This window comes from Ranitomeya variabilis, chromosome 3 (genome assembly GCF_051348905.1).
Source record: "Ranitomeya variabilis isolate aRanVar5 chromosome 3, aRanVar5.hap1, whole genome shotgun sequence".
Classification (NCBI taxonomy): Eukaryota; Metazoa; Chordata; class Amphibia; order Anura; family Dendrobatidae; genus Ranitomeya; species Ranitomeya variabilis.
In genome coordinates, this window is record NC_135234.1 from 214,233,714 (window position 1) to 214,258,271 (window position 24,558).

A 24,558-nucleotide genomic window follows, 5' to 3' on the forward strand; every position below is an offset into this window, starting at 1 on the left:
TCACTGGTGATTTCTGTATTACCTGTACACTGACACTATATACAGAGCTCCTGTGCATAATATCACTGGTGATCACTGTATTATCTGACACTATATACAGAGCTCCTGTGTACAATGACACCGGAGAACACTGTATTACCTGTACACTGACACTACATACAGAGCTCCTGTGTATGTCACTGGTGATCATTGTATTATCTGTACACTGATACTATGTACAGAGCTCCTGTGTATAATGTCACCGCTGATCATTGTATTACCTGTACACTGACACTATATACAGAGCTCCTGTGTATAATGTCACTGGTGATCATTGTATTATCTGTACACTGACACTATTTACAGTGCTCCTGTGTATAATTTCACTGGTAATCATTGTATTACCTGTACACTGCATGCTGTATACAGAGCTCCTGTGCATAATGTCACTGGTGATCACTGTATTACCTGTACATTGACACTATGTACAGAGCTCCTGTTTATAATGTCACTGGTGATCACTCCTGTTTATAATGTCACTGGTGATCAATGTATTACCTGTACACTGACCACCGACACTATGTGCAGAGCTCCTGTGTACAATGTCACAGGTGATCACTGTATTTCCTTTACACTGACACTATATACAGAGCTCCTGTGTATAATGTCACTGGTGATCATTGTATTAGCTGTACACTAACAATATATACAGAGCTCCTGTGTATGGTGTCACTGGTGATCATTGTATTACCTGTACACTGCATACTGTATACAGAGCTTCTGTGCATAATGTCACCGGTGATCACTGTATTAGCTGTACACTGACACTATATAGAGAGCTCCTGTGTATAATGTCACCTTTGATTACTGTATTATCTGTACACTGACACTGTATACAGTTGTGTGAAAAAGTGTTTGCCCCTTTTCTGATTTCCTATTCTTGTACATGTTTGTCACACTTAAATGGTTCAGATCACCAAACAAATTTAAATATTAGACAAAAATAACACAAGTAAACAGAAAATGTAGTTTTTAAATAAATTAAGGTCTTTATTATTAAAGGAAAAATAAATCCAAACCCACAGGGCCCTGTGTGAAAAAGTGATTGGGTCATGTAGCATCATCTCTATGGGCCAGAAATTGATTTCATCACTGCAATCCTAAGAGATTCGAGCATCTTATAGAATTATACTGATCAAGCAGCTTCCTGTCAACACAAAAGACTTTGTTTGAGACAGCTAGTTTGAAGTGAAAAAGAGAATTGTTGAAGCAAACAAGAGAATCAACCCCCTTTAAACATACAGTCCCATGTAAATACCATCACTCCCCACCTTCAATTACTTTCAACACACAGTCCCATGTGCAAAACATCACTCCCTTCCCTTCAGCTCCCTCCAATACACGGTCCCATGTAAATTACATCACTCCCCTTACTTCAGCCTGCTCCAGCTTAGAGTCCTATGCAAAAAGACACAATTTTCCTTCCGTCAGAGACCACCATGTTTCTAAAAAATTGCACCTCTCTCTAAATACAGCTGCCTCCAGTAGTACATCACTCCTCTCAGCCCCTTTATATATAATACCATCCTGCATTACATTGCTCCTCTGAAAATGTACAGTATATATACAGACCCATCCTGCTGGAAATCACTGTCCTCAGCCCCTGTATATACATTACTATCATGCAATCATGCAGTTTATTGATCTTTTCAGCTAATAGATACATACAAAGTATATATACATATACTGTGTGTATATATATATACGAATATTGTTCCCTGACGAAGGACAAAAGGTCCGAAACGCGCGTCGGGGTGCGCTATTTAGGACGTGGTGACCCTTGAAAGGTAATACTCAGTGTATCATATGGTTTATATATTCCTTGGCACTTTGCACTTTATTGTCATATGCTAGTTTTTACCTTGATTTGGCACAAAGCACTATTTGCTTTTTATATGATACACATCATCTGCGGTTATTCTGTTTATTAGTATCTTTGCACTAATGCACATTTTGTATTTTGCACTTTTTTAGCGATTACCATATGTAAACTGGGTCGTCATTACGAATTACAGCATATATATTGGTTGGCTGTTAGTCCTATTTTTGCGCACTTGATATTTTAATGTTTTTTTAATGGTATTGCCATCTTTATAAAATAAAAGGCATTTTATAATTTACCTCCTGTATGGTGCTTCTTTGGAGATCTGATATCCGGTTGTTTGGGGTTGTTTCCCTTTATATACTGTACATCCCTATCAAATAGTACATCACTTTTCAGCCCTTCTAGATAAAGCCTCATACTGTAGCACATCACTACTCTCAGCCTCTGTATATACAGCCCCATCTGAAAAGCATCACTCATCTTAGCCTCTCTATATACTGTACCATCATTTGGAAAATCATCCCATTTAGCACTCTCTACATACAGCTCCAGAATGCATAGCACCTCTACTCCCAGACAATGCATAAAGTTCCATCCTGCACAACATCACTCCTTTCAGCCCCTTTATATAAAAGGCCCATCCTTTAATACATTGCTTGTTTCTGCCTCCTTTGTACAGCCCCCTCCTTTAGTACATCACTCCTTTTAGCACCATTTATACAGTCTCATCCTAAAGTAAATCGATTTCTTCAGCCCCTTTTATGTACAACCCCATTCTGCAGTACGTCACTCCTCTTAGCCCCCTTATACACACTTATCCTGCAGTGCATCATTCCCCTTTGTTTGTGTGTCAAGTGAGGACGGACTAGGCCGCAGGCCTTTGAGGGAGGACGACATGACAGGGTTGAATGGGCCTATAGGGAGTGAGCAAAAAGGTGGGGGCGATAATATGGAGTGAGCTGGAGGAATTATTTGAATTGGGGATTACGGATTGGCTGAGGGCAAAGTAGGCAAGAAGGTGGGGGCGATAAAGGGGGATTGATTATAAAAGGAGGCACCCATCTTAGAGGAGCAACCATTTTGGTGTCCCTCCGATTAGATAGAAAGCTCTGTGGGTGAGGGATAATGGAGATTGAGACAATTCTTCAGCATCTTCGTGATGCAGCTAGAACCAGGGGTCCAGGCTGGCTGCAGGCGTCACTGCAGGGCCTGCTTCCTGTAGGGGGATCCGGGTCAGCCAATTCACTGACTGAGGGCCGCCGGCCTAGGAGGTCTCGGCCTCCTGAGCGCCTGAGCCCCGAGGTCACCCCCAGGGCCCGGCGCCGTGTGAGGAGCCCCTCAGGGGACCCTCCGGTTCCAGCAGCAGACCGCGCCTCCGGCGGGCGCTGCCAGGGAGCCGGGAGGAATCCCACTAGTCGGCGAGGCCTGCAGCGGGGGGAGGTGTCGGCCTCCCCTTCATCAAACAGATCGGCAGCGCTGCCGGAGCCTGGGAGAGGAGCGGCCGGTGCCCAGCCTGGAAAGGGCCCGGCTCAGCGGCGGCAGGCATCGCAGAGGAGTGGACGGGGGCCGGTACGGCGGGCGCCTCAAACAGCAACAAGGCGCGGCAGGTCAGCATACTCACCGGTAATGGCCGGTGAACAGGAGCAGGAGCGGCGGCGAGCCCATCCATCCGGGCCGCCGCTCAGCGCGTTATGAGGGAATCTCAGGCGGCAGCAGCACAGGCCCATGAACGCAGAGCAGTCAGTGATGAGTGCCGTTTTAGCCCCGCCTACTCACTGACTGCTGCTGCTGATAACTATTTCAGTGCTGGAAGCACTGTAGATAATATAAATGCAAGGGTTTATAGCCAGAGGGGGGCCCAGACAGGAGATACAGAAGGGCCAGGGGCACTAGTATATGGGGGGGCTGGGGCAACTAGCGGGGGCAGGTTAACGGAGCCTCCCGCTGCGCGCCTTGGATCATCGCAAGCAGTGTCCGTGGATCGGGACCACGCTGTGGGTCCTATCACTACAGCGTCATCTCAAGACTGGCCTATGGAAGTTCATGGATCATCAAGCCCACACGGACAGGGAGGAGCACGGACCGTACGAGCGCATCTGGACCCGGGATCAGCGGCTGCTGGGATCACAGCGCCCAGGCAGCCAGGTGAGAGTGCTATTTTATCTTCTTTATTGCCATCACTATCTCCTAATGTCGATTTATGTAGAGGGGGAGTTTCTGTAAGGGGGGTTAGTGTTGGCGAGGGTATTTTAATACAAGGGTTAAAAGATTTGTTCCAAATGTGGGAGGCAAGGAATAGACAAATCGAACCATCGCCGTAATCAGCATGGTTGGGGAATGTTCGGGAAAGGGGGGTCCTGGGGGCAGAAGGAGTTGGTGACTCGGGTGGGCCAGGATCCAGTATCTCTCAAGGGACTCCATTGGCACCTGGGTTGGTATCAGTTGGTAGTTGCGAGGTAGCTCAGCAGGGAGTCTCGACGACAACGGAGGGTGGAACTAAAGAGAAGGATGAGTCAGTCCGGGTTGATGATTCGGCTAAGGGAGATGTGTACGTGTGTTTTGAGGGGCCTTTAGGTGCGCATTTGAAGCAGGAGGTGAAAGAGAGAATTTGGAAAGGGGAGTATGTTGAAATATTTTCACTGCTCCCTTTAGAGCGTTTTAATTTAGATAAAGCCCGTAGGGATGATTCCAAGAAAGAGGACGAGGAGAGGAGAAGGTTTAGATTAATCCCTCGTACCTTTTCTAACTGGTTACAAGCTTTCGCGATTTTTGCTAGTGTAATAGGAGAGAAATCGCCAGAAACTTGTGCCCCCTTGTTTTGCTATTTAGATATCATTGGGGAAGCGTACAGAGTATATGGGGGTCAAGGGTGGATTAGATATGACGAACAGTTCCGTCAGCGCAAAGCCGTGCGTCAAAATATTAGATGGGATCACAAGGATATTTCTTTGTGGATGAGAGTGACAGCACCTTTCAGGCCGAATCAGGGTTCGCAGTCATTTCTTGGAGGCACCGGGGGTTCAGGACAGTCAGGGCACTCGGTGGTTATACAAAAGGGACTGTGTTTTGCCTTTAACGAGGGAACATGCAGGTTCGGGGCAAAATGTAAGTTTAAACACGAGTGTTCTTCATGCGGAGGAAATCATGGGGCAGCGAGATGTTTCAAGGGAGGGAAGCACAAAGGGTCAGACGGATTTGACAAAAGGGGTGACTCCAATACGGCTGGCAGAGATGGAGCCGTTTCTAAGTAGATATCCTGATACAAAGGCAGCGTCCACTTTGAGAGATGGTTTTCAGAATGGTTTTTCAATACCTTTTGTGAACATTGAGGTGCAGTGGTCCAAAAAGAATTTGAAGTCGGCCTATGTTTTTCCCGAAGTGGTCACGGAAAAATTGAATAAGGAAGTGTCACTTGGTAGGATGGCCGGCCCTTTTCAATCTCTCCCGATGGAGGGATTGAGAGTTTCTCCTTTGGGGGTGGTACCCAAAAAGGAGGCTAATAAATTTAGGTTAATCCATCATCTTTCGTTCCCAAAAGGTTTATCAGTGAACGATGGCATTGATCCACAGTTGTGCTCGGTTCTATACACGTCGTTTGACACAGCTATGGATTGGGTTAGAGGTTGTGGACGAGGGGCTTTATTGGCGAAAACTGATATTGAGGCCGCGTTTCGGTTGCTTCCTGTTAATCCGAATAGTTTACATTTGTTGGGGTGTTTTTGGAATGGGGGTTTCTACGTGGATCGTTGTTTGCCGATGGGTTGTTCCCTATCGTGTGCATATTTTGAATTGTTCAGTACGTTCTTGGAATGGACAGTAAAAGATGTTTCCGGGCTCCGATCTTGCATCCATTATCTGGATGATTTTCTGTTTGTGGGCCCAGCACATTCCGCTGATTGTTCAATTTTGCTTCGCTCTATGGAGAGTGTGTCCAACAGGTTCGGCGTTCCGTTAGCCGCTGACAAGACGGTAGGTCCGGTAACATGTTTGAGTTTTTTAGGCATCGAGATAGATACTGTGGCAATGGAGTGTCGCTTACCTATGGATAAACTCGTGAGCATGAAATTGGACGTGAGGAGGGTGTATGAGTCAAAAAAGGTGACGTTACATGTAATGCAATCATTGTTGGGGAAGTTGAATTTTGCATGCCGTATCATGCCAATGGGTAGGGCGTTTTGTCGCAGGATGTCTTTGGCTACTGTAGGAGTTCGGTCCCCTTCTCATTTTATTAGGCTTCGAAAGGCCTTAAAGGATGATTTGAAAGTATGGATGCGTTTTCTGGATTCGTATAACGGGAAATCATTGTGGATTGCACCTGTGGTGTCTGCGGAGGATTTGGGTTTTACGATCGGCCCGGTGGACGAACTAGGTTTTTGTTTGGTCTTTCGCGAGAATTGGTTAGCGTGTCGGTGGCCGTCGTCATGGGTGGATAGCGGTTTGTCTGCAAATCAATTGATGTGTGCGGTTTTTCCCATTGCTGTTGCTTTATCCTTATGGGGATCAGAGGTCTGTAATATGAAAATTTGTTTCGGCTGTGAATCAGAAGGCGCTGTGAGAGCGCTAAATTCACTATCATCCGCGGATGCAGCGTTGCTAAGAGTTTTGCAACATATGGTTTGGCTGGGTCTTAGATTTAACTTATGGGTCACTGCAGAATTCCGGTCGTCTAATGAATCATTGACTGGCGACACTATTTTTTATTCACAGCGGGATCAGGCTCCAGATGGCTTATCGCAAGTGGATCTCGTGCGGGTTTTCTGCCCGGAGGAACTATGGAAGCTTCCGTTGGGGCAGTAAGAGGGTTACTGTCTAGGTCATTGGCGCCAGGAACTTGGTCGCACTATGTTAAGGCCTGGGATATTTGGGAAGATTGGGGTTTGTCTCTGGGATCGGATATGCATGACGACGAGAAATTGCTGTTGCTTTTAGGCCAAAAATGGGATTGCGGTTGGTCAGTATCAAAAGTTAATCAATTTTTGGCTGGTTTAGCATTTGGATTTAGATTCAGGGGGCTTTTTGACGTGACTAAATCATTTATGGTCCTACAGGTGATGAAGGGTTGGCGTAAGGGTTGGAAATCTTTAGATGGTCGACGCCCTGTATCCTATGAGATTCTATTACAGTTAGGCGAACAATTACCAAGGGTATGCGCTTCTCAGCCGGAAGTGGTTTTGTTTAAGTTGGCATTTGCTTTGGCATTCTTTGGGGCGTTTCGTTTGGGTGAGTTGGTCAGCCCAGCTAAGAATAAAAAAGGGGGATTACAAGGTCAGGATGTAGTCTTACACGGGGATAAGTTGGTTATTTGGCTGCGTCAATCCAAAACTGATTTGGCTGGAAAAGGGTGTAAAATTGAGCTATTTGAAGTACCGGGTTCCCCATTGTGCCCGGTATTATGTTTTCGGGAATTTTCAGAGGGGAAGGTTTGGGTTGATGAGCCACTGTTGTTACATGACAATGGATCGTTTTTATCTCGGTATCAGTTTATCACTATATTTAAGCGCTGTTTGACGCAAGGAGGTATTTCAACAGAGAAGTTTTCCGGTCACTCATTTAGAATAGGAGCAGCGACGGAAGCGGCTAGAAGAGGTTTAGGAGAGGACGTGGTGCGGAGGATCGGTCGTTGGGAATCCGCAAGGTTCAAGTCTTATATTCGTCCGTCCTTGGTCTAAAAGGGGATTTTAGAGTTGGTTGTAGATTTATTAGGGTCGTGCTTTACGATTACTATGTTTTTGGTTTGTTATTTTTCTTTTTCAGAAAAAAGGCCGTTACTGGTATGGATTATGGGCCACTCATTTGTATTTTGGGCAGCAGTGCGAGCAGATGTTCGCCCTCAAGGGAGACAGCTCGGCGTGGAGAAGTCATCAGCGACCCTACGTTGGATTGGAAAACGGGGAATGTACTGGAAGCAGCTCTTGCCGGAATTTCATAAGTTTGTGCATTTAGACAGGGTGCCGGATTTATTAGTACTTCATTTGGGGGGCAACGACCTCGGTAAACGCCCTTGTAGAGAACTGACCAGCGACATCAAATTTGATGTTTTAAGATTATGGGCCATGTTCCCGCGTTTATTATTAATCTGGTCGGATATTGTTCCTAGGAAAGTTTGGTTCGGAGCTCGGTCAGTGCAGGGTATTAACAGGGCCAGGATAAAGGTGAATAGAGCAATTTCACGTTTCATGGTACGGAATGGGGCTCTTGTGATTCGTCATTTGGATCTGGAGTCAGGGACGGGCGAATATTGGAGAAAAGATGGAGTGCATTTGAATGCTATTGGTTTGGACTTATGGTGTCTTGCGGTGCAGGAGAGTATCGAAAAAGGGCTGTTGGTGTGGCGGGACACAAATGTCTGAGGTGTCAGGACATTGGTGTTGGTGGCGGGGGGGGGAAAGAGGTCCTCGAAGTTGGTGGTGATAAAAAATGGCGGTTTGGAGGGGGGGGGATGTGTGAGATCCTGGACTCCCCCTGGTGTGGCTTACAGAATTAAGGGTTATACAGTCGAGAAGACTGGGGACGTGGGATTTTGGTGGATATTGGCCGGGCGAGTCTTCAAGCGTCTCTGAGCTGGTACGGCTGGGGGCAGGGACACGACCTGGAGGCCAAATTAGAGAGATTTGATGCGAGTCGGTTGGCTCTTGGGGCTTCGAGGACCGCCTTCCCTGGGGTTTTCAATGTTAAATAACTGTTATGTTTAAATGTTAATAAAAGATGGCTGCTGTGGCCAAATTTATCCAAACGAACGTTTTATGTGTAATTATTGGAACAGGGGCCACAACAGGGCGGGTAAAAATTAGATACTAGTAATTAAGGTTATTGGTTAATTTAAGCGAAACTCACAGGCATCATGAATACCTAATGTCATGTGCTTTGCTTGTGGTATGTAAGACACTGCAAGAGATGATAGCAATAGCAGAGAATCCGAATACATGACAGACAGACCCGGGACAGAGTACTAGTACTAATATAAGGTAATAACCCGGGTACTGAAGTTCATCGCTCCAAACATAAATATCAACAAATAGGAGAACCAGGAGCCAGAAGTACAAATATATGAAAAACTTTTATTAATAAACAATTTAAAAACAGGACATAGGTACTAGTGCCAAGCATCCCACAACAATACATGGAAGGTGGGAGAAAAAAAGCCCTAAACCAATTCACCCCAATGCTATGCACAGTGGAAATACTGGCAATGTTAGACAATTGGCCCCAGATAGTGACCCCTGTAAAAGAGGTCCCACATGGCGATATTAACAATATGCATTGTATAGCAAAGAGTATTCATAGCATGGAAAATACATGGCATAAAAAGTAGAGTGACCGTGTCAGTGACCGGCAGGAGAGTCTAAGGCACGTGCACCAGTACATCTAATTAGCTTGCCCAAGACACAGCCGCAATGAATATTGGCGTCATGCTTACCCATGCAGAGGGGGGAGAAAAGGAGAAGGGGTCCCACCGGTGGACCCCTTCTCCTTTTCTCCCCCCTCTGCATGGGTAAGCATGACGCCAATATTCATTGCGGCTGTGTCTTGGGCAAGCTAATTAGATGTACTGGTGCACGTGCCTTAGACTCTCCTGCCGGTCACTGACACGGTCACTCTACTTTTTATGCCATGTATTTTCCATGCTATGAATACTCTTTGCTATACAATGCATATTGTTAATATCGCCATGTGGGACCTCTTTTACAGGGGTCACTATCTGGGGCCAATTGTCTAACATTGCCAGTATTTCCACTGTGCATAGCATTGGGGTGAATTGGTTTAGGGCTTTTTTTCTCCCACCTTCCATGTATTGTTGTGGGATGCTTGGCACTAGTACCTATGTCCTGTTTTTAAATTGTTTATTAATAAAAGTTTTTCATATATTTGTACTTCTGGCTCCTGGTTCTCCTATTTGTTGAAGAGATGATAGCATAGGAAGTAGCAGTTACAATGGAGGCTGGATTAGGTGAATATAAAGTTGTCTTTTTTTGTGAGTTGTGGTCCCCATAATACTGTGGGAGGCTATCATGCATTGTTGGGACTGTGGGAGGACCATCTACAGTATTTGGGCAGCAAGGGGGACCATTATACTGTATGGGGGCTGTAAAGGGGTTCATACTATATGCCTCCAGTAGTATATCACTCCTCTCAGCCCCTTTATATATAATTCCATCCTGCATTACATTGCTCCTCTGAAAACATACCGTATACCGTATATACAGACCCATCCTGCAGGAAATCACTATCCTCAGCCCCTGTATATGCATTACTATCATGCAGTTTATTGCTCTTTTCAGCTAATAGATACTGTATATACACAGTAAATATATATATATATATATATATATATATATATATATATATATATATATATATATGAACAATGTCAGTTCTCCCAGCCTCTCTATGTACACTACCATCCTGCAGATAAATAATTTCTCTCACCCATCTTTATATACAGCTCCTTACTGCATAGCATCACAGCTCTCAGGCCCCGCAAACAGCTCCTTCCTGCAGAATATTACTTCTCTCAACCCCTTTATATACAGCCCTATCCTGCTGTACATCAGTTCTCTCAGCCACTCTATGCACAGTCCCATCCCACAGTACATAATCATCTCTCCCCTTTATACAGCCCCCTCCTGCAGAACATCACTCCTCTCGGCCTCTTCTATATACAGCCCCATCATGCAGAATATAACTTCTCACAGCCCATGTGTATACTGTGAATTACCATCCTACAGTGAAACACTCCTCTCAGCCCCTATATATACAGCCCCATCCTTTATTACACCACTCCTATCATCCCCTTTATTTACTGTATATCCCTATCAAATAGTACATCACTCTTTTCAGCCCCTCTAGATAAAGCCTCATACTGTAGCACATCACTACTCTCAGCCTCTGTATATACTGCCCCATCTGAAAAGCATCACTCATCTTACCCTCTCTATATACTGTACCATCATTTGGAAAATCATCCCTCTTCGCACTCTCTACATACAGCTCCAGAATGCATAGCACCTCTACTCCCAGACAATGCATAAAGCTCCGTCCTGCACAACATCACTCCTTTGAGCCCCTTTATATAAAGGCCCATCCTTTAATACATTGCTTGTTTCTGCCTCCTTTGTACAGCCCCCTCCTTTAGTACATCACTCCTTTTAGCACCCTTTATACAATCCCATCCTAAAGTAAATCGATTTCTTCAGCCCCTTAGGTGAATATAAAGTTGTCATTTTTTTGTGAGTTGTGGTGCCCATAATACTGTGGGAGGCCATCATGCATTGTTGGGACTGTGGGGGGACCATCTACAGTATTGGGGCAGCAAGGGGGACCATTATACTGTATGGGGGCTGTAAAGGGGTTCATACTATATGGGATCTGTGAAGGGGTTCATCATACTATATGGAGGCTTTAGGGGACCATCATACTTTAATGGGGCTGTGAGGGGGACCACCATATTGTATTGTGTTGTGAGGGAGGCCCTCATTCTATTTGATGGCTATGGTGAACCATAGTACTGATTTGGGGCTGTGAGGTGGATTATCATGCTATATGCAAGGCTGTGGAGGGGACCCTCATACTATATGGTGCTGTGAGGGACCATCTTACTATATGGAAGGCTGTGGGGGACGATCATGACGTATTGGGGATGTGGGGGACTATGATATTATATAGGGGACTGTGGGTGGGCCCACACACTGTATTGGAGCTGTGGGGAAACCATCATACGGTATTGGGGCTGTGGGGTAGCATAATTCTTTGTTGGGGGACCATCATACCATGTTGGGCAATGTGGGGGAACCATAATACTGTGTAGGGCCCTGTGGTGACCATGATACTGTGTGGGGGACTGTGGTGTGACCATCATCTTGTGTGGGGGGCTGTGGTGACTATTACCATAATATGTGGGTGTAGCATAATACTGTATTGGACCTGTGGGGAACCGTCATACTATGTGAATGGCTGTTGGGTAACTATTATACTGTGTTGGGGACTATGTGTAAACCATCATAATGTGTGTGGAGCTGTGGATACCATCATGCTGTGGAGGGACTATCATACTGTGTGTGGATATATGGTGAAGATTATATTATGTAGGGGTCAGTGGTGGCAATCATAGTGTGTGGGGTTGCGGTGACAATTGTAATGTGTGAGGGGCTCGAGAAGCCTTCTTATTGTGTGAGGTTTGTGGGGCCATCATGCTCTGCGGTGACAATAACAATGTGTGAGGGGCTGGAGTGCCCTTCCTATTGTGTGAGGTTTGTGGGGCCATCATTCTAGTAGATGGTAGAATGAGGGAACATCATTATGTATAGGGAAACTGTGTAAGTCCAGCAACACACATCCCTCTCCATTTCCTAGAAGTGTGGCGATATGGCTTTCTGAGACTGCATCTATGTGTTGTTGTGACGTGACTTTTGCAAAGGGGTCTTGTATATAAATCCCTGCTCAGAAGCATTATAATGAGGAAGCACAGTAGGGGAGGGGATTTTTATAAGGAGGCACAATGGGGAAGGTACTATTATTAATATCATGATTATTATTATTGTAATTTCCCGGAGAGTTTGTATTATCATTAGGAAGTATGTGGTCATTATCAAGGAGGATTATCATTATAAGGATGCACAAGGTGGCATTATTTCTACAGGATGCTGTATAACGTAAAGGAGGCACAGGAGAGCTACTATGAGGAAGTACAGAGGGAGCATTATTACAAAGTAGGGGTACAGAGGGGGCACTGTTATTTTGTGGGGCACAAAAAGAGGATACTATTACAGAAAGAGCATTATTACTGTCTAGGTTATAGTGCTATATGGTTTGTGAAAAAGTGGTGGAATGTGAGGAGGGGGCTGGAAAAGCAGGAAACCATAGATGTTACATTTTGCCGGGATGAGTTATGGATGGAAGAAGAGGTCATGGCGGTCTGGGCTGAATGAAAAAGCACTGGTTTAGGACTGATATTACCATTATATGATCACTGTATGGTGGTTATAACAAGAAGTCTCATTTACAATTTTTTTTTATTAAACACCTGTATGGTGTGTATTGTGAGTGTATTAATGTACTAAACTACCGTCACTTTCTCTGGGATTCTATGTCCCGGAAGTATTTTGCTGTGTTCCGGGACATAGTGCGCCAGCACATGCGCACTAATGCTTTTCGGCTTTGCCCGCAGTTGGCAAAGCATACTGCGCGTGCTCAAGGCAAGATTGCCTTGCACAGGCGTGTACTACGGAGGACAGAGAATGAACTTCAATCCAATATTGTGGCCAGCATGCAGCCAGCGGGTAAGGAAAGGGTGAATCAAACACCCGAAAACCCCGCCCATATGACCGAAAACCGGTCCCGCCAAATTCAGGTGACAGGTTCCCTTTAAGTAATAGGGATCCCAATCTGGGGAATAGGATGGAGCCGGCATGGGCCTTTCAAATGCCAGGACTGAATAATAGTCCCAGTCCATCCTCCATTCCTAGGAATGCTCATTTCCCTATAATGCTAAGTACACGGGCTGCCAAAAAAACGATAAATGACCAAAACATTGGATCGTTGAGTGAACTGATCAATTGGTTTGCAATGATAATCAATATGCACTGAATGATCTACTACAGATCATTCAGTGAGTATATGAAGCATGGTCTGCCTGTAAATAGGTTATTACATAACAGCTGACCAGCAAACATACATAAAATGTCCATAGGCGGATTATCACCAGGGCAATCTGGGCTACAGCCCAGGGCCCATGGCCTGATTGCCCTCATTATAATTCTTTTGTGCTACAATTGGCAGTGTTTTTCGCCTGCAGGGAGGGTTCCCGTTTCTCCTCTGCTGGCAATACAGAGATGGAGCGTAGCTGCAGCCCGTCACCTTCTGTATGACGTCAGTGGCACAAAACGACTACTGATCGGTAAACCATGATCATTGTTCCCGGCAGTGCGAGTCCTGTTTACAGAGGACGATGATCTTTTGTGCTGCACAAAAAATCATTTCACCTGATGAACAGGCGTTTTGCCTATTCAACAGGTGATCAGCAGCATGTTCACACTGAAAGAATATACAAAAAAAGGTTGCACTCTATCATGCCAAAACACGTCAAATATGAAATACATGAAATAGGAATAGCAAAATGGTTTTTTGAACATTAGGAAAATTTTTTGAGACGCTTAGCACAGAATTTGGCCAAATAGTGTGAGCCCATCAACCATCGTCAAGATGGTCTCATTAAACTGATGGGTACCTGACCTCCCTGTCCAAATGTGAACACTTACCGAAGGCTAATGTCTGTATGCTTGGGTGAATATGGACACCTCTCTCAGCAAAGCCTACATATGGGTTGGCCGGAACCAAGTGTGACTAGATGTAATTAAAAACCACATGGTGAAGGGAGGAGTGCTCAGTCAGTAAGCTAACATAGAAATGACAGAAAAACGACTGGCACATCCAAACTAGTGTGAATAGGTGCATACCAGGAGCAGCTACCTACATATATAATATACAAAAAATGTTCCTAGTGTTCAAAAAGCCATTTTGCTATTCATATTTCATGTATTTCATATTTGACATGCTTTGGCACAATAGAGTGCAACCTTTTTTTGTATATTATATATGGAGGTAGCTGCTCCTTGTATGCACCTATTCACACTGAAAGAATGTATCATAAGAACACTTCTTCAAGGATTATCTTTCAGTGCAAATGCAGCATTATTTGCAGAGCGATGACTGGAGTAATACTTTTGTTTGCAAAGGAAACTCCCTTATTATGTAAAACGCCGTCCCCTAGTATATAGGGTCTTCCCTTGTTATGTTCAGCGCTGTATGTAAGGGAACAAATTTTCCTTTCTTCCATAGCATCCAATCTTGTTATGTACAGTGCCGTCCCTTATTACATAGTATCCTCTATTATTATGTTTAACGCTGTATGTAAGGGAAAAAAATTGGCTTCTACATCTAAAGATGTGCATCAGAGCACCTGTGTTTTCATCACGCTGCCTATCACATGACCTCACAAAATTAACATGTGTTGGGGGTCCCATGCACCCTAAACTGCCCAGATCCCTGGCTACACTTAAATCTGCCCCTGAAAATGCCCATTTTTATGTATTACAGTGATTTGTTCATAGTATAATGCCGCTTATGAGTTGCATTGTTGGGTTTATGCTGTAGGAGGGCACATAATATTAGGCTGAGTCTACTTAACAACTTTGGCTATGACACACCTCATGTGTTAATGAACTGTAATGTTAGTTAATATGGTCGCATGAAATATAAAAGTAAAAGTCAAAATCATTTGGATTCTTGCAACCTGCTTTACAGCGATCACTTACAGCACAGTGTGAAGTAGCTGCAGGATAATGCAATCTTTGTATGTGCAATGAGTGCCATAGCCAAAATTGTCACATAGTATCAACTTAAAGGGTTGCTGCCACCTAAAAAAAACAACACATTTTTTTGGTATTTTTCATGGCATTTTTACTTTGTTTTATTTGCTGAGGTTCGATTCTTCCAGGGATACATTTTTTTATTGCGTAGACTGGACTATATTTATTTTACTTGTTTATATAGTACCGTTATTTCCGCAGCCTTTAATAGACTTTGTCATCACTGTCCTCATTGGGGCTCACAATTTAGGTTCCCTATCAGTATGTCTTTGGAGTGTGGGATGAACCAGTGAGCCTGGAAGAAACGCACAAAAACACAGGGAGAACATACAATCTCCTTGTAGATGTTTTCCTTGGTGGGATTTGAACCTAGGACCCCAGCTCTGGAAGGCTTGGCCACCAAACTGCCCACTACATAAAAATAATAAACCCAGAGCCATACTCACCCACCTGTGCTCCCAAGCCAGCTCCTACCACTACCCTGTTCTTTTATGACATCATAACTACAATACATGTGAACTCTCTCTGGGCTCAGTGGTCCTGTGAAATATAGTCGTAATATCACAACTGCAGTCTGAGAACAAAAACTAAGGGAGGGTGAGTTTGATGGTTTTGTCATTTCCGGTGTATGCAAATCTGTGGGAAATAAGATTTTATCCTGGACAAACCCTCTAAAGGAGTGGTGAAGGTCATGACAAAGCAAAGCAAAACTTGCAGAACCTTGTCGTAGAACCTTGAGCTGTGAGATGTATTGTTTGCTAGATGGGGGGCAGATGTATATGTTGCCTGGTGGGCTTTGTATGTCAGGGCTGATTTTTAGCCCCAGCTTCGGCCTTGAGTCTACATAGATTACCGAGGCACCAGGTTATCTGCTCACATCACACATGGCCTTAATCATTTGACTGTATTTCATCATCTGTCCATTCACATAGAAGTAACTAGGAGCCAATATAATAATATAACGTGAAGATTTCATCAACAGCAGGAATCCCCCACGGAGTGTTTCATTGGAGTTAATTTGATAGAATCAGTAAGATGACTTTCTCGACACTCCTGGTACTGTGAAAATAAAAAACATACAAATATAAGCAGATAAAAAAATGAAGAGGAAATGTTTATGATTTTACACTCCCAACAACAATATTAAGTTTGAAATAGCTCTCTTAGACCTGATGAGGCTGGTGTCATTGTGCACCCGGAGCGCATGGGGAACCCTCCAGTACACTGGGCATAGGCCGGGTCCTGTTCTACTGTCACACGGTCAGTGGTAGAGAGATATAAGGTGCGCCTTCAGTGTTAGGGCTCATACCCATATGTGAGAAAAAAAAGATCCAATTTCGGGACTGAAAAAACGAACTAGTGCTATGCGAGTGTCATGCGAGTACAATGCGATTTTCACACCTAGCATCCGATTTACATCCGAGTGCATTGCGATTGCTATCCGATTGCAATGTGATTTTAACATGAGCTTTTACATACACCAGTTCTGTATGTCATTTATGTATTAGTCAAAACACACACACATATATATATATATATATATATATATATAATAGATAGATAGATAGAAGAAAAGCAGGTAATTAATGTGCAGTGTACATTAAAATCACACTGACAGGTTTGAATAGAATAGTTAGAATGGGCTTCTGTAAAATCAATGCAGGAGTCGACAGGATAGGAGACATGGTTTACATACAGTAAATCCATGCAGAATAGTTAGATCTATAGATGTGTGTGATCAATACAATTAGTATAGTGTGTGTGCAAATTAAGGGACATGTATGTATTTAATAAAATATTCTTTTCGGGGAAAAAAATGGCGTGGGCTCCCGTTCAATTTTCTGATCCAGAGAAGGAAAGCCAGTGACTGAGGGCAGATATTAATAGCCTAGGAAAGGACCATGGTTATTGCCCCCACCTGGCTAAAAACATCTGCCCCAGCCACTCCAGAAAAGGCGCATCTTAGAGATGCGCATCTTAGCCTCGCTCCTCCCACTGCCCTGTAGTGTTGGCATATGGGGTAATAGTTGGAGGTTGATGCCACCTTTGTATTGTAAGGTGACATCAAGCCAGCTTCGTAATGGAGAGGTGTTAATAAGACACCTATCCATTACTAACCCTTATAGTTGGTAAAGGGTTAAATAAAGACACAGCTGGAATAAAGTCTTTTAATGAAATAGAACACTAAACACAGTTTGACCATTTTATTGATTGTTACTGCTAATCCATGCGACGCCCTGGATCTCCTGAAATAAATAAAAAAATAACAAACCAACAATCTACCATACCTTCAATCAATCGAGCCAAATCTTGTGCTCGTGAGGATTTACTGCGCCCTAAGATTAAAGAATTTTAAGAATAAAATGGAAAATAAAATCCGCTAAATATCAACATATTATGGACAGTGGGCGGAGATGAGAGCCTGCATTCAAAAACACTGGAATGTGCTCAAAATTGATGTGACACTTGCTAAATGTCTCACTGATTTTCCTCTTATGACCTCGAGACGTAGTAAAAATTTTGGGGATTTATTGATAAGCAGCCATTATGTCCCGGCCATAGACCACAGAGGTGCCTATTTTGGTTCAAGTGAACCTGTTAAAGGTTGTTTTTCTTGCGGGAATTGTATCGCGTGTAAGAACATTACCCGTTCCACAAATTTTGAATCAGCAGATGGAAAAAAACAATTTACCATTAGAAAACATATAACTTGTAAGACAACACAGGTCATTTACTATGCAAAATGTAACTGTCCAAAGATATATATTGGTCTGACCTCGAGGAGTCTTGGCACTCGTACACATGAACGTGTCCGGGACATTATGGCCGCAGAATCAGAAATTGAGATTTCACATTTAAAAACCTTGCCCGTCATTTTTGGTTGTTTCACAATTGTAATCCCAAATTTCTCTCCGTGAGGGGTATTGAGCATGTGCAATGTGGGATAAGGGGAGGCGATATTAAACGCCTTCTAGCACAAAAGAACGCAGGTGGATCTTTACCTTGGGCACTATGGTGCCCGATGGGTTAAATGAAGCCACAGGCTATTCATCCTTTTTATAGATTTAAAGTAGCTCATATCCGGACTGTATTGGTTGAGCTCTTCTTTCTTCAGATATATCACCTCTTGTTAGTTGATCTCCCTTTTAATTGTATATTTTTTATTTGTTTTTAATTGCGTTTTTTTTGCCATTTTTTAGTTTTACATTGGTCTGATGTGATCTGTATAGTCAACTATGATGACGTCTGGTGAACATTCATCTTTATTCTTTTCAAGTGATTGCCATTTTCTTCAAGAACTACACCTTGATATTTTATATAAATGTTTACTAATTATGGACAATTTAATGGAATAATGTGCCTATTATTCATTTTTCAATTTACTTTATTACACCAACTCACATATTATTTATTAATTTTTTTTGTTATTTTTTTATTTTATTTTCCATTTTCTATATTTTTTTCTATTTCATATATGAGGTATTTTGGATGTTTCACCACACATTGTAATATTATTCATTATTGTATAATGGATTAGTGTATATGACATTGCTTATACATATTTGTAATCGAGTGATATATGTGCGCACTGTATTTTTGACATGTTTTCTTAAAGTATCTACTATATAATTGTCTAAAGGGTACTTCTGTCTGTCTGTCTGTCCCAGAAATCCCGCGTCTCGCGAGACCGCTAAGTCATCTGGGTAATTTCGCAATGCATCTCTGGGAACGGAAGCTGGCGGCAGCAGCGCGCATAGGGACAGCATCGCTGGACAACGGCGAGTGAGTATATAACTATTTTTTATTTTAATTATTTTTTTTAAACAGGGATATGGTGCCCACACTGCTATATACTATGTGGGCTGTGTTATATACTGCGTGGCTGCTATATACTACGTGGGCTGTGTTATATACTATGTGGCCTGTGTTATATACTGCATGGGCTGTGTTATATACTGCGTGGGCTGTTATATTCTGCGTGGGCTGTTATATACTGCGTGACTGCTATATACTACGTGGGCTGTGTTATATACTATGTGGCCTGTGTTATATACTGCATGGGCTGTACTATAAATTACTTGGGCTGTGTTATATATTACGTGGGCTGTGTTATATACTGCGTGGCTGCTATATACTACGTGGGCAGTGTTATATACTACAGTACGTGGGCTGTGTTATATACTGCGTGGGCTGTTATATTCTGCGTGGGCTGTTATATACTGCGTGGGCTGTTATATATTGCGTGGGCTGTGTTACATACTACGTGGCTGTTATAGACTGCGTGTCTGCTATATACTACATGGCTCCTATATACTATGTGGCCTGTGCTATATACTATGTGGCTGCTCTATACATACATACATACGCTAGAATGCCCGATGCGTTAGAATCGGGCCACCATCTAGTTATATATATAATTGTTAACTTTTTTTTATCACTTGCTTATATATATTTGTAATTTGTGATACATGTGCACATTGTATTTTTCACATGTCTCCCTAAAGTATTATATATACAATTGATCACTTTTTCATCACTTTTTTATTTCTATTGCCATTGTTGTTTTCACTCACTTTGTTATTGTTTTTCCGTTTGCGTATTCGCCATATCCTAGGTTCCTGTGCCCTCGCCATAGTGCTCTGTCCCTGTCAGGTGTCATGCGGCTAGGCGCCAGCTGCTGCTCCTGGCTTGTGCATTGGCGGTGTGGAGTTTGTGCTACAGGACCTGGGAGTGACGTCTGCGCATGCGCGAAGGCAAAATATGCAATTGGTCTGTTTTCGGTCATGTGACCGGAACGACCATGTATTTAATGCCGATGTTTATCTAATTGAGACCACGCCCCCTTGAGGAAGCGACAGTTACGCTCGCGAAACGCGCATCGGGGTGAGTGGTCGCCCCGTGGACTGGACCGGAGAGACTATTACTATAGGTAATTAACCCTTGACTTATCTTATGCTTTATATGTTTTTGGTGCAGCGCTTCAGCATGGTCTATTTTGTGGCTCTCATAGCCTATCTTAGCCATATGTTTTGACTGGGATTGCCTTACTTTTTTTGCCTCACTATATGTGGGTTAATGGCATATGAACTTTCCTTGTTACTATCATAGGGCTATATATACATGTCCACTTGGACATTGTATCTGGTGCTGCACCATTTGGGTCCAGGTTAGCGGCTACTCAATATTTTCACCTTTCAGGATCACACTTTTATCCATACAAATGTAATATTTATAGAAATTGTATTGAGTATTTATTTTATGTTTTTGTACCAATAAATGCTATTCTTTAATATATGAAGACTCAAGTTCTCCTATTTTCTAAATCTACCATACCTATCCGGCGTTCAGTCCCATGCCGTAATCCATATTTAGGGGATATACAGTTTACAACCGGGAGCGGTGCTAATGCGACCGCCTCGGCTGTAAACCACTGATGAATGAATGAGAAGCTGCCGGTGGCAGCATCAGTGACTAGCGCTAACTTCACTGATGCTGCGCTGACTCACAGCTTGACCGGCGGTGAACTCTTGAGCGTGGGAAAATGAACTGGCATTTTCCCACGCTCCAGAGGTCATCTCAGTTCAGCATGGCTGCGAGCGGCAGCTTCAGTGACTAGCGGTGCGGTCACTGAAGCTGTGCTCCCTCACAGCGCCTTGACACCTCTCCATTACCAAGCCGGGCTTGATGTCACCTTTCAATACAAAGGTGACATCAACACCACAACTATTACCCCACTTGCCACCGCTACAGGGCAAGTGGGAAGAGCGAGGCTAAGTGCCAGAATTTGGGCATCTTACAAATGCGCCTTTTCTGGGGTGGCTGAGTGCTGATGCTTTTATCCAGGGGGTGCAATATCCATGGTCCCTTCCTAGGCTACTAATAATCTTTTATTAATTAAATACATATCCAGTAATTTGCACACACACTGTACTAATTGTATTTGTCACTGACATCTATATATCTACCTATTCTATATGTATTTACTGTATGTAATCCATCTCTTCTATCCTGTCGGCTCCTGCAGTGATTTTACAGAAGCTGTCAAATGAATTACCGGCTTTTCTTCCATCTCTCTATCTATGTAATATAAATACATATATATATATGTGTGTGTGTGTGTGTCACTGACATGTGTGTGTGTATATATATATATATATATATATATATATATATATATATAAATATATATGTTTGTATTCTATGTATATATATCTTTTCTATCTTTTCTATTATAACCTGTCAGTGTAATTTTTACAGTAGCGACGTATGAATTACTGGCTTTTCAAAGGACACCGGTGCGTAAAAATACAGACAGCACTCGCATGCTGCGTGTGCTGCGCGTTTTTTTTCTCGCATCCATTGATTTGCATTGGTGAGTCTCGTCCGAGATACGCAGCATATTGCAGCATGCTCCGTTTTTTTCTCAGTCCAATTTCAGCTGATAAAAAAATCGCAGATGAGATGTCACCCATTGAATAACATTGGTCCGAGTGCAATCCGATTTTTTATCGGATTGCACTCGTCCGTATTTCTCGCAAGTGAGTATGAGCCCTTAGGTAGATAGAGGTGCAGGCTGAACAGGAGAATCGAAATTAAGTCAAATTGCAGGAAATCAGCCACATTGAGAATTTTTAAAAAGATTGCTTGAAAGATTAAAAGATTTATTTACAGTACAATATTTCACTAAAGTGCAGGTCAGAAAAATATAGAGCGACAAGTCATATATTTCCACCTGTCACGGGTCTTTCAAACCTCACTTTAATCACAATAATAGGGTGTACTGCTCAGCACACACTTCAGCCAGTTCCAGAACCCGGAAACGGAGGAGGGTATGTATGAGTTATACTGTACATACCCGCGGCCTCACTCCATACACTTGTATAAAGCCAGTGACGCAGACGGCCAGTGTTCATGTTCGACTAAAGGGCACGGCCTCGCTCCATACAAGTATATGGAGAGGGAGGCCGGGCTCAATGGCCAGGGGTATGTATAACTCATATATACCCTCTGTTCTCAGGTCTGAAGCCAGCGAATCCCTCTTTAAACTGTGTACACTTGAGGGTCAAGGCATTCCTCCAACCCCAGTAGTAGAAGCGTAAAATGCTTCCATAACGGACTCACATGCTTTACTTGAGCTGTCCTTGTGCTATACTGTACTCTTGGATTCTCAACTGAAGTCTGACTAAAATTATAATTGCTGAAACTTTTAGTGCACCTAACTCCACCCACCAAGCTATTCTCCTTCAAACCTAGCTTAGTGAGATTTAACTATTTCCTTCCCTAACCAGTGTAATAGACAATGACAACAATATAAACCCCTACAAGGCACAGTGCAATACTTGCATATTATGAATAATATTACACAAAGTTATAGTAAAACCCAACTCTGGGGTTTTACATTATTATTGAAAATATGTGCTAAAATTGCTGTACAATCCTTTCTTTAACCCCTTTCTGACATTAGACTTAATAATCCGTCCATGTGACCTTGGTCTATCTGACCAGGGACGGATTATTACATCTACGCGATCGCCTGCACACACGGGTGGTGTGCGGGCGATCGCCACCGAGTGTCAGCTCATTCTGACAGCTGACACCCGACAGTAAGTGCCAGTAGCGGTCACACACCGCTCATGGCACTTTAACCCCCGAAATGCTGCTATTGAACGAGATTGCAACATTCTGGGAGCCAGCAGAGGGCTGACAGCCCCTCTGCATTTGGATTGGAGACCCCGCAGCGTGATGCAGGGTCCTGATCGTTGCCATGGTGACCTGATGTCATCATGACGACATCTGAGTCACTAGAGCTAGGAAACATGCTGATCGTGCGCAGCGCATGTGTGGCACCCCAGGAGTCTGGGTACAACAGTGGTATTGCATTCCTCACGGGGAGGGTGATGCCATGCCTGGAAACGAGGAGGATCCCTTTAACAGGTAACACGTACATTCAACACTTTCTGACTCCAGGCCAGAAGGGGGAGTTCTAGACCCGGTTTCAGGGGAGCTTCCCTATATATATTCTGGCTGGGGGAGGAGTTAGTCTGTTAGTCTGTCAGTGAGTCAGTCAGTAGTGAGTCTGTTGAGAGTGTGAGGGGAGAAGGAGCAAAGGAGAAGTGAGGAGCTGGAGGGGAGCTGCTACTGAGCTCCCTCCACGCTGAAGCGCAGGAACCGGACACCGGGAGTCCAAGGCTGTATGGGACCTTATTCCACACAGCAGAAACTGGAGAGCAGGAGATTTCAAGTTGCTTGTCCACAACTACACCCGAAGGCACAGCAGTATATAGAGCTCGGAGTCGCCGCAAGTAGGGACATCTGTAAAAGTCTGGCGTTGCCTGCCATGCGGGTACTGTCCTACATATAGGACAGATAGAGAGGACCTTGTGTGAAGCCTCAGGCAGCAAAGGATGCACACTACAGCGCAGTAAGGAAAGCTCCCAACCCCACCTGGCTAAGGGGATTCCAAACCACTTCCAGGCTGCCCGGATTCCAAAGATCGCCTGTAATCGGGGTACCTGAACTACATCAGTAAAAGGTAAAAAGACTGCAACATTGTATCCTCCAATTCTTTCTGGCATTACACCATTTGTCATCTTTATCCACTATACCAGGAGCCCCGGGGTCTAAGCTACACCTGTGGGAAGCCATGCCATCCTTGCTGCAGTACCATTATCCCCGGTGGACCCCTTTAGCAGCGTCGGTCATCCCTGACCGAATACCACAGGTGGCATCACGAACATTCTTTATTTTCTTACAAACCATCCCCTTTAAAGACCTTACCTTTAACTTGGACGTCCAGGGCCACGGACCGGGTCCCTGTCACCGTGACCACCCCCTTTAAGGACCACCGGACCCAGCCCAAGTACCCCACGGCCCTTGCAGGCATTTCACATGATCAGCAAGCTTCTCTGTCAGTGCTGATGAAATCAGCCAGTAAAAAATGATAGTCCCATAGTGGGACTAAAATGTAAAAAATATTTTTTTTTTCAGATAATTATAGAAATATCTATTTTTTTAAATCAAAAGATATTGTATATATAAATAAATATTTGAATGAAAAAAAATTTAAACAATAAAAGTACACATATTCAGTATTGCCACGTCCGCAACAACCTGTAGTTAAGCCCTTTAGTAAACACCATAAAAAATTAATAAAAAACAAAGCATAAAACAATGCTTTATCATCATACCGCCGAATGAAAACTGGAATGAAACGTGATCAATAAGACTGATATAAATAATCATGGTACCGCTAAAAGTGCCATCTTGTCACGCAAAAAAACAAGCTGCCATACAGCTCCATCAGCGAATCAATAAAAAAGTTATAGCTCT

The 24,558-nt window shown here is 43.5% G+C and overlaps 2 protein-coding genes across 2 annotated transcripts in view; both read right to left on the minus strand.

The window, feature by feature from the left end:
* SLC26A9 (solute carrier family 26 member 9) overlaps nucleotides 1–14,149 on the minus strand; it is a 233,432-nt gene extending 219,283 nt beyond the window's left edge. Inside the window, exon 1 of the mRNA XM_077295144.1 lies at nucleotides 14,119–14,149. The gene's annotated coding sequence lies outside the window, so the exon portion shown is untranslated. The remainder of the gene's footprint in view (nucleotides 1–14,118) is intronic.
* A 1,144-nt stretch (nucleotides 14,150–15,293) lies between these two features.
* Nucleotides 15,294–24,558, minus strand: part of RAB7B (RAB7B, member RAS oncogene family) — a 45,565-nt gene continuing 36,300 nt past the window's right edge. The window contains exon 6 of the mRNA XM_077295145.1: nucleotides 15,294–16,287. Coding sequence (XP_077151260.1) covers nucleotides 16,204–16,287 — 84 coding nt within the window. The 3' untranslated portion in view covers nucleotides 15,294–16,203. The remainder of the gene's footprint in view (nucleotides 16,288–24,558) is intronic.